Source organism: Cuculus canorus, chromosome 2 (assembly GCF_017976375.1).
Source record: "Cuculus canorus isolate bCucCan1 chromosome 2, bCucCan1.pri, whole genome shotgun sequence".
Lineage (NCBI taxonomy): Eukaryota > Metazoa > Chordata > Aves > Cuculiformes > Cuculidae > Cuculus > Cuculus canorus.
The window spans coordinates 45,135,652-45,150,628 of NC_071402.1; the positions used below are offsets into that span (position 1 = coordinate 45,135,652).

General features: G+C 43.7%; 1 protein-coding gene across 3 annotated transcripts in view; it reads right to left on the reverse strand.

The window, feature by feature from the left end:
* The window catches only part of MAPRE2 (microtubule associated protein RP/EB family member 2), a 102,347-nt gene that overhangs the window by 56,823 nt on the left and 30,547 nt on the right, over nucleotides 1–14,977 (reverse strand). Inside the window, exon 1 of one of the 3 annotated variants that reach the window (XM_054057647.1) lies at nucleotides 2,783–2,870. The exons of 1 other annotated variant lie outside the window; for it this stretch is intronic. In XM_054057647.1, coding sequence (XP_053913622.1) covers nucleotides 2,783–2,870 — 88 coding nt within the window. Of the gene's footprint in view, nucleotides 1–2,782; nucleotides 3,027–14,977 lie in introns of those variants that run through there. One more of the 3 variants, XM_054057645.1, reaches the window with a different exon arrangement.

The following is a 14,977-nucleotide window of genomic DNA, read 5'->3' on the forward strand; positions in this document are numbered from 1 at the left end:
CGTCGGCTTCCTAGTCTGCAAAATGGTACAAACTTCATCTCTTTCTACATCTGCTTTGGGAGTTGGATATAAAATCTTTTGTAGGAGCTGGTATTTGAAACACTAAATGTTTTGGGGTTTTTTTTAGGTCAGAGAACATCTGAACGAGAATATCTAAAATGGTAAACACAAATTTATTCTGACCAAACACTAACTTTTATGAAACACAGCATGTTAAAAGTAAAAATCTGAAAAAAAAATAATCTGCTGTTAAAGGAGAGAGAAGTGAAAGGCAAATACTGGACCTCTATACATATGATAGGTGCAGTTTAAATTAAGAGCAAAGCTGCAGGACGCAGAAGTGTATTGCAAGCAAAGTACGTACTTCTAGATCTGTACAACTCCTGATCTAGTATCATGCTTCAGGCTGCCTTTAATTATATATTTATTCAATATTCCTAGATGCAGATGGAAGAAACCAGCCCAACAATCAGAGGCATACCAACTTGATGTGTCATATGGTAAAGTTGTATAGGCTGTTCCATAAGCCTGCTCCCAAGTCAGCATGGCACCAACACTCCAGCATGGCAGCAGGCACAACACTGGTGGCATTAATCTGTAAGATTTAGTAATCTTCTGCTTCAACTCAGATTTAGCAAGGACCAAACAAGCCTAGCTATTAAAATATACTTAGGTAAGTTAAAAGCACCTTATCTTCCAGTATACTAAGGAGAAGTTTCACCATTGTTTACATATTCTTTAAGGTTTCTTTCTGCTATGGTTGACATTCACTTCACAAAGTCATTAGAGCTACGGATTAAAACAAATCATTCTCTCCAGTGGAGGAAGGGGAAATCAACAGATTTGGGTGCTGTGACTCTAGATCAGGGGAGGTTTCCACAAGGAACAGAAAACCTAAATATGATTCCACAGCAGAGACTTATTTGTGCATTAAAGGTTTATCTTTAAAAAACTTTAATTGGATTATTTATTTACTGTCCTAACATAACATGCAACATTAGCATTAGTAGCTCTGCATTCCTTTATATCCCTATAGATAGGGAGACAAACCGATACAAAGCTCTACAAGACTGAGGAGGAATACTCTGGATGAAAGGCTATTCAAATGCAGAGTAACTTCACAGTTTCTGGAAAACTGAAAAATGTTATTATTTCTGCCATCACGTGATTAACAGCAGCCTCACAATGTCTTTTCTAGACATAGTTCAATAGATGATATGACAGACAGAGGGACAAGAAAACCGACTTGTTGATGGCTGCAGAAAATTACATACAACAATACTGCAAAAGGATAATGGAGAACCCTGTTCAAGAGAGCTTTTCCAAAGAACCTTTCTGAAGGAAAGCAGTAAGACAGCAATCGCTAGCACCCATGACACGTCAGAATAACTAAAGATAGACGCATGATAATTCATTCCAATTCTATTCTGTATTTCTGCTTAGGTGCATGATGGAAATACAGCTTTCCTCTAAAACAGAGTCTTGTAGCGCCCAGCTGAAATTCAGCCTTAGAAGTCAGAGCTCCCATCTTTCTGCAAGCAGGAGTATGTCTTTACAAAAGCAATTTTGCTGCTTTGTGCTAAATGCGTGTATCCAGGCTTCATTACACAAAGTAACAATACATTCAGAGAGAGGGACAGACTAAATTTTCTGGTATTCAAACAAACCACACGCTTGGATCTCCGTCGCATTTCACAAGTCACCCGTCAGCATGTGATCAACAATGAGATTCCCCGTTAAGGTTATTAATGGTCAGCTATACCGGTAGCAGCTCTCTTATTCCTCAGCGGGAGAAAAAATATTGTGTTTTTCTTCAGACAAACAAGCCAAGTCACCCACATTTGTTTTCATCTAATCGAGCATAAGATTCGCCACTTTAGTCAGATATTTGAAAGCAGCATCATTTCCTGCTGTTTGAAAATAAGCTTTAAGGGGCGTGTTCTCTGCAGTGGCATCGCTTGCTGTCACCCAGGGGGTATTTAAAATAACTGTATATTAACATAAGGGGAGCTACCGGCCACAACACCCTTCGAGGCGGCAGCAAGGAGCGCATAAAACCAGTTGCGTTCCGAGCTGCTCCTCGACCCTTATCAAACAATGCAAACAATTTTAATGAGCTTATCAGCCGGAACATATTGTCAGAGATGTTAACGCAGAAGGGCTGCCAGCAGCGCATACCGAGCGATTCATCAGAAATGCCGACAACTGCGACAAAAGGACGTGCCCCCCCCCCTGCTCCAAAATGAGAAATGATAAATAAACCCAAGCCGGGGACGGGCGGGCGGGGTGGATGGAGCCGCCCCCCCTCCCAGCACCGAGGAGGCTGTCACCGCGGCCTCGGGGAGGGGTCGCTGTCCCCCCGTGCCGGGGACACGGGCAGCGCTCGGTGCGGTGCCCCCGCCACCCCCGCGATCCGCAGCGAGCGCTGCGGCGCTGCCTGCCCGCGCTGCCTTCCTTTGCCTTTATTTTCCTCCTTTTTTAAATTTTTTTTTATTGTATTATTAACAGCCTTTCTTCCGCTCGGGAGCCCCTGCGGGCATCCCCCGCCCATTCACCAAAGGCTTTCCCAAGCCGGACAAAGCATCTCCCGGTCCTCCCGCACCGCCGGGGCCGGGCGGGGAGGCTGCATCCTGCAATCCCGCATCTCCGGGGCCGGGCGGGGAGGCTGCATCCCGCATCGCCGGGGGGGGGGGGGGGGGGGGGGGGGGGGGGGAGGCTGCATCCCGCATTCCCACATCTCCATTGGGGGGGGAGGGGGGGGGGGCTGCACTCCCCGCCGTACCTGTAGGAGCGCTCCCCGCGCACCGTGTGCTTCCTGAAAGGGATGATGGTCCCGTTATCCTGGATGATGTCGTTGTTGTTCTCGCCATTTGGGGACAGGGCTTGGGTCGGTCCGGGCATTGGCGCTCCAGCGGCTCCGCGGAGCCCCGAGCTGCTTGGGTTGCGGAAGGTGGTGGCGGCGGTGGCGGCGGCAGCCTCGACTCTCGCCGCCCGCCCGGCCTCGCCGCCCCGCCCCGCGCGTCAGCCCCGCCGCCGCCGCACCACGTGACCGGCCCTCGCCATAGCAACCCGCCGACTCCGCGGCCCCCCCCCGGCACTGCCCCGCTGCGCACGGGGGGCGCCCAACTCCTCCCGTGACGGGGATGAATGGGGGGAAGGAATGGGAGCGTCCCGCACGGGGATGAGGATGGAGGGTGGGATGAGGGGAAAGCCCATCTCCGCTCCGCACGGGGATGGAGGGGAGGGCGCCCATTTTCGCTGCGAATGGGGATGGGAATGGGGGCGCCCCCATCTCCGCTCTGCACGGGGAATGGGGATGGAATGAGGGGGCGCCCATCTCCGCTGCGCATGGGGATGGGAAGGGGGGCGCCCATCTCCGCTGTGCGTGGAGGCGGAGGGAGCCCATCTCAGCCCCGCATGGGGATGGAGGATGGGATGCGGGGAGAGCTCATCGCCGCCGCGCAAGGGGACGGGAAGCGGGTCTCCCGCACGGGGATGGAGGGTGGGAATGGGGGCGCCCATCTCCGCCCCGCACGAGGATTGAAGGGTGGGGGAAGCGCCCATCTGAGCCGAGCACGGGGATGGGGTGGGGGGGCCATCTGCGCCCCGCATGAGGATGGAGGGAGGGGAAGGGGGGCGCCCATCTCCGCCCCGCACGGGATGGGAAGCAACGCCCCCATCTCCGCCCGCACACAAAGAGAGCCACTGGCCGCCGCCCCCCGTGCGTGCGGGGGACCCGCCGCCCCCCGCGGGTGGCAGGGCCAGCCCGAGGTGCGAAGAGGCGGCCCTCGCCGGTGCAGCAGACAAAGCGCTGCGGGCAGCCTCCCGCTATCCCGCACCGCCGCCTCCCCGGGCTCGTGGGCGGCACAGAAGCACGTCCTTTCTCCCCACCCCGGGAACGGGGCTGTGCCGCTCCTCTGCCCACCTCTCCCTATGGCAGCGGCGATCCCGCCCTGTCTCAATGACAACAGCCGAGATCTCTAAAGCTCGATACCTCAATCTCCTTTCGCGCTGATACCTCAACATCTTCCTTTCCTTCCCCCCCCCCTCCGCCACCTCATCTTCATCCTCCTTTTCCCCCCTTCGATACCTCAATCCTCATCCTTCCCCCCCCCCCCCCCCCGCCACGATACCTCAAATCCTCATCTTCCTTTTCGACACCATATCTCAATCCTCATCCTTCTTACCTCCTGGCCCCCCAAAACCCCTCAATCCTCCTTTCCCCCCTCGCAACCTCAATCCTCTTCCTCCTTTCCCCGGTACCTCAACACCACCTGCCTTTTCCTGACACTAAGGAGCTATTTCGAGCTCTCAAGCTTTTGCCATCAGCATGAAATAAGCATCCCCCAGCACACTGCTCTGTTCCAACGCCCAGACGGCAGCAGCGTGACTGGAAAACACCGCCCATCTCTCCTTCACATCTCCCCTCTGTTTTGGTGTGCCTGGGGGAACGGCCATCTCCACTGCACAAAGCTTGTCCTTGTCTTCCAGCTCCACTGGCTGCAGCTCACAAGAACAGGGTTTGTGTTAAATATAGAGGACATTTTATTAACAAAATGTGCATAAATATTAAGTGGTACGAGAACACAAGGATGTCAGAAATGAGACTCATGTCCCATGTCTGCTAGTCTGCCTGGATTTCCACACCCAAGCACCAGGATGTCCAAGGTACCAAGCCCTATGCCATCCCCTCCCTTTCCAGCTCCACAGAGAGCACAGTAAAATACCTGTCAAGCACCATTGCACATTTCCAGCTTTCTCCTGATCTCAGGCTTACACAGAGAAACCATTTAATGGCATGTCCTTTAAAAATCTTGCTTGGGTCAGAAACGGAAAAGGAACCCCCTGACAAGATGGTAGCACTGAACTGCTGGCACTGCTAGCTCCGTTCACATCACCATTGACACCACTCCTCATCTCCTTCTCTTCCTCATTTGAAAGGGTTTCTTGTCCCACTCTGTGTATCTCCGATTTCTGCAGATCTCCCCTTGCCTAAATAGCGAGGTTCTTCGAAGTTCAAACCTAACCACAGAGCAATGCTGGTCATTTCCTCAGAAGCAGATCTGAACTTTACCATGGTAAAACCTACCCTCACATCACAGCTCATGTTTACCACACTAGAAAACCAAAGTGTGCAACCATTTACAAATTGTTTTCTCTAAACTGAAACCAGTAAGAGTCACTATGGGCAGAGTCTCCAAAAAGCTCCGTAAGACCTCAAGGTCAGTAGATACAAACCAGCAATAAATATTTGGGCAAATCTCCCAACATCTTAAAACAAACAAACAAACAAACAACAAAAAAACCCCAAACAACACACACAAAAAAACCCCCAAAAGTCCAAATCCAACTCCTTTAAAATGAGTTTTAAAGCGGCAGATAAAATAGAAGCAATACGAGTATTTCTCATTCATTCTCAGAGGCATATGCTAATATTTTATTAGCAGTCAAAAGTTCTGAAGTATTATGAAATTTCTGTCGGGAGGGTTTTGTGCACAAAGAAAGCAAATTGACAACAATTTATCTAATCTTTTTTCTAACTTTTGAAACAAAAAACACACTTTGCTGAAAGCTTAGTTTGTATGATTACGCTCATGATCTAGTCTCCAGATTCACAGAGAGCCAATAGGGTGAATACAATCAACACAAATACCAACTGCGTAGCACTAGAACCACAGAAAAACTACTTGGATTTATATCAGATGTATACATTAACACACAGAGATCAATCCTCAACAAAACTCAACAATCTTCAACAAAAAAGTTAGTCTGTCAATCTGCCGTGGTCCTCTGAAAACCTGGCAGAAAAAAAACCCAAAAAAACCCCCTCTCTTGGTGTTCAAACATACTCAAATTTTGCTTTAATGACCTATAGTCATTTGCAGTGGATAATAAAAAGTGTTCCCTTCATGTGGCAACAGTAACCCCAATGGATAAAGTTGTCTTTGAGTCTTTTTCAAAACAAGCAGCAACATACATTCTGCTAAAAAGGCCGATAAGTATCTTAGTAACACTCAAGAGTGTGGAGAAGACTGAAATGCTACATGATGATAGAATATAAAAGTAATCTATATAGTAGGTCTTTAGCTGGCAGACATAACCCTACCTGTTTTGCTAGGCAGCAAGCAGTGAAATACTCTGCTACCCCAAACTGTAAAAATGTTTTTATTTCTTCACCAGTGGCAAAGAACAGAAGCTTCTTTACTGAAGCTTCTAAAACTGTTTAAAAGAGGCACTGCCAAAGCTACAGGAGAGAAGTGCAGTTGAGGACAGCACAGCAGCCTCACTTCAAACCCCCTCTTGCCTTTGTATTAAGACTCAAGGTCAGAAAAGACACTATGTCAACGCAGCACCTTACCTTTATAAAGGCTGAGTCAGGCCTTGGCAAAGAAGTTTGGCACTCGGTTTTCAGAAAGCACATGCTTCTTTGGTAGATCTAGCACAGTCTAGGGGACACGGGGTGCAACATGGATTTTCCACATGCATGTCACTCCCTCCACCTTACATCTGTTTCCGAGCGCTGTGTGGCCTACAAAGACGATTCTTGTCTTTAACTTCTTCTCACCTTCATTGTTTTGAGTAAAGAGGTCTCAGAAATGGATCCAGCAGAACAGAACAAGAAGGAGGAACTTGTTGGTATTATTAGGTGCCTGTGCCTTTATAGATTTTTATATGCAGAAGGTATACAAATAGACAAGCAATGGGAAGAACAAAAGGTTTGTGTGGTATTTATCAAAACACCTATAGTATGTTGAAAGTACCAAAATATCGTACCTACTGATGATAAGCAGATTAAGCAAAGTAAAGAGCCAGGAAAGCAATTAATGCTGAAGGGTGGAATTATAAAATCAATAGATCTTCAAGCACTGAGAACCACAGAAGCAATGGCTGGAAAAGAACTATGGAGGTCACCCAGTCCAATCTCCCACTCAGAGCAGGTTCATCACCAACACAAGATCGGATTGTGTTTGGTGACATGATCATAGTCTAGCCAAATCCAGAAAACCTCAAAAGACAGATGCCCCACCCTCTCAGGGTAACCCTCTCCCATGCTACATTAGCCTGCTGTTCCCCACTTCCCACCTGACTTTGATTATGAGGTGCTCCCACACTTGCCCCAGAGAATACACCAAGTCCCAGGTGTGCTGAAGATGAAAAAGGTACCACCGTATCCCAACACATGTATTGCAACACTTTGATTTCTGCTGTGGTGAACTGGGTAGAGCAAGCACTAGTAAGCGCTGCAATAAGCTAAATTTCATTCTCCAAAATATTGGTTGCTCCTTTCTTCTCAGAGCTTTCATTTTCAGTTCCCCTCTCCTTACTTACTCTAGGCCTTCCTCCCTTACTGCAGTAAAAAGGCTATGCAGTGTAATTTGAGAGTGAAATCACTGAAAAGCCAGAAATGTAATGTTAGAATGACCTCAGGCATGCACAAGCCAGAATTTTATACTGGGCACTCTATGTGGAAATAAATTATGAGTATTTTAACACTGATAAGAAGTGATCAGTGCACAGCCTCTGAAAACAGAGGTGGTGGCCACACTAGAAACTTCTGCTGATATATCTGTCAGAAGATTTAAAAAAAAAAGCACACGGTTTTAGGCAGCTTTGTGTGTGACACAGCCAAAGTATAAATATAATTAATGACTACAGAAATTCCCCACTGCCTGGACAACTTCATGGGGGGAGGGGGGGAGAGGGGAATACCAGGAGTGAGATCAAGAAAATGCATTTAACTCTAGAGCGACCAATAAGCATCCCACATCCAACATCTCTGTCCATGTTCAAGTTCATAAAGGAATCAGCACAACATTCCTTGCATTGCTCTCAAAATACACCTCAGCTACAGCTTCCAACTGTAGCAAATACAAGTATAATGATTTTGACCCATGTACTTCAATTTTCAGAGCATTTTCACAAATAATCCTGTCACAAGTGCAGTTTTTCCACTGGGAAAGGGAATGACAAAACTGAATTTCATGCAAATAAACAGTTAGAAGGTAGAAACAGCTACTGTAAAGCAGCAGTCCTGATCAATGTAGTCGGCTTTTCCGGTTTAACTATTCTCACAGTCTTCCTTTGTCAGGATGAAAATCAACAGAATTCTGCAAAGCAAAATATTCACACACTGTAGAGCAAAATCAAAGTTAAACACGCACACTTGAGTCCTAGAAATATCACAAACGTGTTCAGAAACAGAATCTCTCTGAAGGAGCTGGCCAACAGTGTTTAGAGTTGACAATATGTGAATAAAGCAAATCAGGAAGCAACTTTGGGAAGAGGTATTAAAAGTTACACAGTTAAGTCTTGGGCACACCTTGCTTGTTCAAGGAAGTTCCAATTCATTAAGGTACACAGACACACTTCATTCCCTCCATGAGTAGATTCAGTAAGATGGATACGACTGTACTTAATTAGGCTGCATCAGAATCAGCCTAATTTCTGATAGTATAAGCCATGAATAAAAGTTTCATTTAGTAAATTAAGAACAGAAGACTTAAGAGATCCAGATTTGCATGTTATCTACAAGGAGCACAAATAAGGTATCTGCAACTGCATTCCTATTAGAGAGACACTGTGGCGTAAAATCACTTCAAGTGAAAATTCAAAACTACAACTTTATAGGCTTTTTTAGTTTACAAAGTACTGAATAAATTCTTCCACCTCTACTCCATTACTTCATTCTACGCCTTATATTTCAAGGCGCGCTGCATTTAAGGTCACCATACCAAATAGCAAATAATAATTTTGTCGGGACAAAGAAACACTGCATGAGATTTAATAAAACAACTACTTATCACTCCAGACATCCTGTAGATAAAGAATGAGCTTCCCACCCTTGAGGATTATAGTGTTGCCACTTTAAGCAAAGTCTTGATTATTCGCTTTCCCTGGAGAGAGACAGATAAAGGGAAAGATAGAAGGAGAGCTGTCCCAATTACACAATGTGCATGGACCACATCCCTATGAGGTAATTCAAGTCTATTTTTAAATATATGGACATATTTATATTTCAGAGGTCACATTTAATATTTTAAGAAGTGTTCTGAGCCTGTGAGGAAGAGTAAAATAAAAGTTGGTGTCTTTGTCAGCTAAGCATTCTTGAAAATTTAGCCTAATATGCTGCAAATCCGATCAGACCATTAACGTATGAATTCCTCACTAAAGAGAGAGGTCTCAAAGAGCCACAGCCTGTAGGTATTTTTCTTTAAAAAGGAAGCAGCTACCTTTTACAGCTACTGTATAAATCAAATAGAAATCAGAGGATTATTTTAAGATTCAAACACTGTCTACAAAACCAGGATTTCACAGAAACAGGATTTCAGGAACTCTGGAATAGAAGAGATACTTTAAGTCTAGTTACATACTTTTAACATTAATGGTTAGATTAAAATTAATAAATAGATTTACCAGAAATTTTAATAATCCCACCCTTTCAGAGTTTAGCTAAATCCATCTGTTTTAAAGGAAAAAAAAAAAATCCTACTTAGAAAGAAGCACTCTTCAGTATACATCAAAGGATTCCGTACTTCAAACATAAGAAGTTCACACTGAATATCCGACATTTTTATCCAACACTTCCTACATAACAAAAAGCTCCAGTGACAGCAGGAAACACTCAGCAAATGATTGTTCCAGAAAGAAGAAATTTTTACTTCCATTAACTCCGGACCAACCCAAAATTTAGAATTCTTTAGGGTTTGTAACAGTTCTATGATATCCTCTGGGCTACAGCAGAGTTTCAGGCACACCTTGAGTGGCTGCTTTTACCTGAAAACCTGAAAACGGAGGCTGCGATCAATAAATGCTTGAAGTAACAACTCTTCACTCTGCCTTTAGTACTAACTGAAGGGAGCTGAGGCTGGAGACTGCCTCATGGCTCATTCAAATGCATTACATGCCATTATTTGTCTGAAGGTGTTCTAGATTTACCAGTTGCCACTTCCACTTACAGTGAGGTGTTAACTACTTTTTTCCAAGCTTGTTCTGTCAGAGTTCAGATGGCCATGAAGGGTCAAAGCAAACCATTCAAAATGTTCAGGTAATCTGGATTCCTACACTTTTCCAGAGAATGATAAAACCCTATTAAATGAAAGTGAGATTTGTGTTCTAGAAGAGAGGGATTTGTGATTTTCAAGTTTGCATACAGTACAGCTCATGACTGTTACTGTTGGAAAAAGGCAGTGCTTCAGACATCCATATCCTAAGCAAAACCAATGAAACAACTTCTAAATGGTAAGAGCCTGGGTTTGGAAATGTGAGAGAGTGTAAGAAAAATCTAGCACTTCCTTACATATTTCCAGATATTCAGGAATCTTTGGCTTTCTTGGAGCTAGAGAGGTATCAAGAAAAAAAGCAGACAAAAACCATCATGCAGGAGTGGATCATCTACCACTCCTTCCTTCTTAGATTCTACACTGAAAATATGAGCAATGTACTCAGCCTAGTGATATATTTCAGAAAAGCAGCACTGGGGCATGGAGGACAAATGGGAAGTACTCAAGACCATTTAATAAGGTTTCTAACATGAAAATATGATATGGCTTATCCCACACTAAAGTGATACCTTATTGGCAGATGACTTTCAAATCTTTACTTTTGTTACCTTGCTGAAAACTTGACTTAGCACCGATATTACATACTAAGAATTAAAGAAGAGTTAAAAATGGCTCTTGAGATCAATGATTCTCTCAGTATTTGTACAAGAGTTGTGAAGCTGATAGCCATTTGATTTGCACATTATCCAAGTAACTTAATGCCTAACGTGACTATCCAATACCTGCATATAACATAAGGAGAAGTTTAAATGCTTTGGAACGATTATCGGCTAAGCACTGTTCAGCATTCAGTGTTGTACTTTGTCTAACATCACCATATAGATACTGAACACCTGAAGCTTGCAGAGTTTATAACTCATCACAAGGAACATTACATTTATCAACATTTACCAAACTGTTCAAGACACCACTGCTCAAGAGGAAGGGAGAAGGCTGGCACAAGAAAATAATGGTTCCAGAAGATGGTCAATTGAGATTTCAGGTACCTATTAGTGAATCAAAAATGCTTCAACCACCTGACAGAAAGGGCTAGATCATTACAAATCAAGATTTGAAGGGGTTATTTTGTCTCAGGAAACTGTTAATTAAAAGTCTGTCATCCCACACCCAGCAAAAAGCCAACATAAACATTATTACGTACTTTAGCTAGCGTGAAAGAAATACAGAGCATATTCATGCCTGACCAGGATCAAAATTGCACTGCCAAGTCATTCAGTAGTGTGAGTGTTTCCGCGATTGCAAATCCTGGCCCAAGAATCCAGTGCCTTGCTGCAAAATACTCTACAAATAGTTTCCTCATGTCCTTGCAGTGTACTACAAATAATTTTCTTATAAAGCAAATGTGTTTCATGCGCCCATCAAATTAGCAAATGCCAAAAAGTTACACTGAAAGTGGTGTGCTTTCTTGTTTGTATGCCACCTGCCCCTTCTCTCTTGGTAATTGCTTTTTGTCTGGGACATTCATAGCTTTTTACAAAAACTAATTTCTGTCAGCTCCCACATTTTACCAATACAGAAACAGGCTCTGCTGTTACGACCAGCTTCCTCAAAGCACTCACTGTCATAAGTCTGCACAAGCTTCTCCTGCTTCACCCTCACTATCCCTATGGTGGGTCCTCATCCTTTCCTCCACAGTTTGCTTACTGATCCATGCAGTACTTCCAGCTCTGCAGCTATGCAAATTATATCCCTTTTCCCCATTGGTACTACTAGATGAGTGTCCCCTCCCTTTTATTATCTCAGGATTTCTTCCACACCAGAGGTTTCCTCATTGTTCTTTCTCCCATTCTTTTCTATCCTTCCGTTTTCACACAAAATCATTTGTAGCACTTGGGCAATTCCCACTTTCCTTCATTAGCCACCTGCAGAGACCCTGGGTCAGATGGGCTTCCTTCCCACAGACGAAATCCCCAGCATATCTATTGTCCAGCTAACACACTGTCATCAGCTAATTACACCTCATTCCATTCAGGCAGAGAGGAATGTGCTGCAGTACTTGCCTGGTAAGTTGCACGGACAATTGCATGCAGCCATCCCCAGTGTGACATCTGTATTTGTGGGCTGCAAAACATCTGGGATTTGCACACCTCGTGTGACACACTGCTGCTCTTAACACACTGAAGAGGTGAAACATCTGAGGCACTTTGGTACCTCTGAAAAACTGGGTTGCAAGGATTTGCTTACCATTGGTAGCTCACAAAAAAAAAATAAAAAATCAGGGAGTGCTTCCTCTTTGGGCTAGAACAAATATATGCATTTACATACAACTGAAGAGAAATTTGTCTCACCAGTCTTGCTCTTAGTTATTTCATGCTCATTACAGGTCAAATGCAAGCACTGAGGCACGCTGTTCTTTATGGTCTTGTAATTCCTTACACACGTGCTTTTTTAACTTGCTGTTAAGTATTTAGATTTGCAACAGGCATGCATGTAACAATTATTATTTGCAAATGCTAGAGCATTTGGGAGCAAGAACCCTTCTTCCAAGTACAATTTCATTGCTACTTTACACAATAACACTACTAATCAAAGTTTATTTTCCTCATTTATTGATGGAAAACGGACTTCTCCCAATGACAAGTCCATGTACACTATCCTCATAGTGTTTAACTGAAGTCTTATTAGTAAAATCACTTTCAAATGAAGAAGAAAATTTTCACAGACAGCTTTAATCACATTACATTTATGATAGTACTTTGAATAAAAAAATAATTAAAAAGACTTGCAAACTGTAAACTCATCTCACTGTCAGTCAGTCCATAAGAGGGCTTTTGGAACCTGACACATTACATCAAGTTTCTATGAACACTTGAGGGCCTTTATTAGCTGCAAGTACTTTCTTTAGATATTAGCACCTTACAGAAAGCTTACCAAGCACTTTCTGAAATACCAAAATTTCAAAGTGGCCAAAAAATGTCCTTGCCTAGTTGTTAAGAGACAAAACTAGTTAGGAGAAAGCTACTGCTCACCTCCTTTAGTGCAAGGTACATCTGCTAACACCAATACTCACAAATACTGGGGCTTGGAGAGGGAAAAATGAAGCAGCATGAAAACTTGTGATCAATGTACAATTGAGTTTTCCTTATAAAGTCAAATTAATGACTTTTTAAAATCACATCTAGTAGCTAATAGTACTACTACTGCTGCCATAAATTCGTGGATCAAATGTGATATCAGCTGAAGTACTACCATTACTTTATTTTATTTAAATGTAGGGAACAGAAGAAATGTAATATAAAGCTCACACCCCTACTCTGAAATAGAGCGAGTGCCATTAAAAATGTACACATCTCCATTCTGAGTAGACAAGAGCATACAGAAACACTGATCTTACTGAAAAGATAAACAGCTGGATTTACTTGCTTCCATTAACCAATGACCCACTTGTCAAACATAAGCTGTAGATTTAACAGTGATTACATGAAGCCTCTTATATTAGACAAAAAAATCCTAGCTATGAAATCAGACCAAGTATGAAAATACTTGAGTACAGTCAATATTGCTCTTTGACACAGACACAAGATGAGAGCCAGTTATTCTTTTTACAACGCACAATATAATGTAAGGATATTTCCTGCAGTGCTTTTCAGAAGGTGTTTATCCACGCAGCCCGCTCAGGTCATTAGCATGCCAAATCCAGGCCTCATATAAGAGGATGAAGCTCTAATGGAAGCCACTGCATAAACCTTAACATGGGGACACTGCCAACTTCCTTCTATGAGAAACGGGTATTCATAGAGAAGTAAAACTGGTGCTCCAGCAGATCTCCAGCTGAGGCTCTTGGGGCTTGAGCCGGCTGCCATCGACTTTGCTCATGTGCAAGTGCCTCCCACCACACACCTCTTTCTGCGCCTACTCCAGGCTCAGGTAGGAACAAACGTGCAAAGCTATACAGATGATTAGAATATTTGGGCATGAGTGCAAACCCAGAGTGAACAACAGGAAATGTATCAAGGACAACAAATTACTAGGTCGCAAAACACTGAAAACCTCTAATTTTGCCCCCTTGTATTGTAATGCAACAGCCGTGCACAGAACACAGCGTCCTTCCTACACTCTACCTAACGCTAAACAAGTGTCTAAAAAGCCATTAGTATACGCAACATTTTTACTGAAAGGACAACTTACAAAATCGAATGCACGTTGCTTGCATCTGACCTCACTAGCCGGTTGTGTGTTGCCAGCAACTCACGCTTTACTGTGACTCGGTATATAGGGTGATTTTCTGGGAGCTGCAGAGCATGGAGCAAGTTAATTATCTAAGAATCTCAACAGTTAGCTAATGAAAACCAAAGTTTCCAGCCCCAGTCATTGCAGAGAAGTACTGGAAAATGCTGATACTTGGATTAAGAAAACATAAAACAAAAAAAGCAAAAACCCCCAAAACTACAAAAGCCAGCAACAACCAAAAAACCCCTCTTTAAAAAATAAGTGCATTAATTCAGTTAGCTCTTTTAAGCTTTCCTGTACTCTCGGGGTCCTGGCAGGCACAATGGGTTTCTGGGAGCCTGTCCACCTCCTGGATTTTACCCTGCTGCTGGAGGCCCTGAGCACTGCAGCTCAGCATCCCTGGCAAGACAAAGACTACTAGAAAAAGTCCTTCTGTTTTTGTAACAGATGTAGCGTGATGGCAGACTCAGGACAACTACACAGAATCAGGGTAGGTACTGCACACGTTTACAAGATTATGTTTATAAAACTAGAAGGTGCTTTGAAAAATGACAGTTTTTTTACAGCATCTGGAAGTACTACAAATACCTGATGTATCTAACAAGGATTAATATTTTTTAAGGTCCAAAAAAAAAAAAAAAAAAGGAATTTTTTTGCTGCTGGAGCGGAACTCAAGTGATCGTTTCAATCATCCTTTAATAAATATTCTCTACATTTTACATGAAGCACCATTGACAAGCAAAATG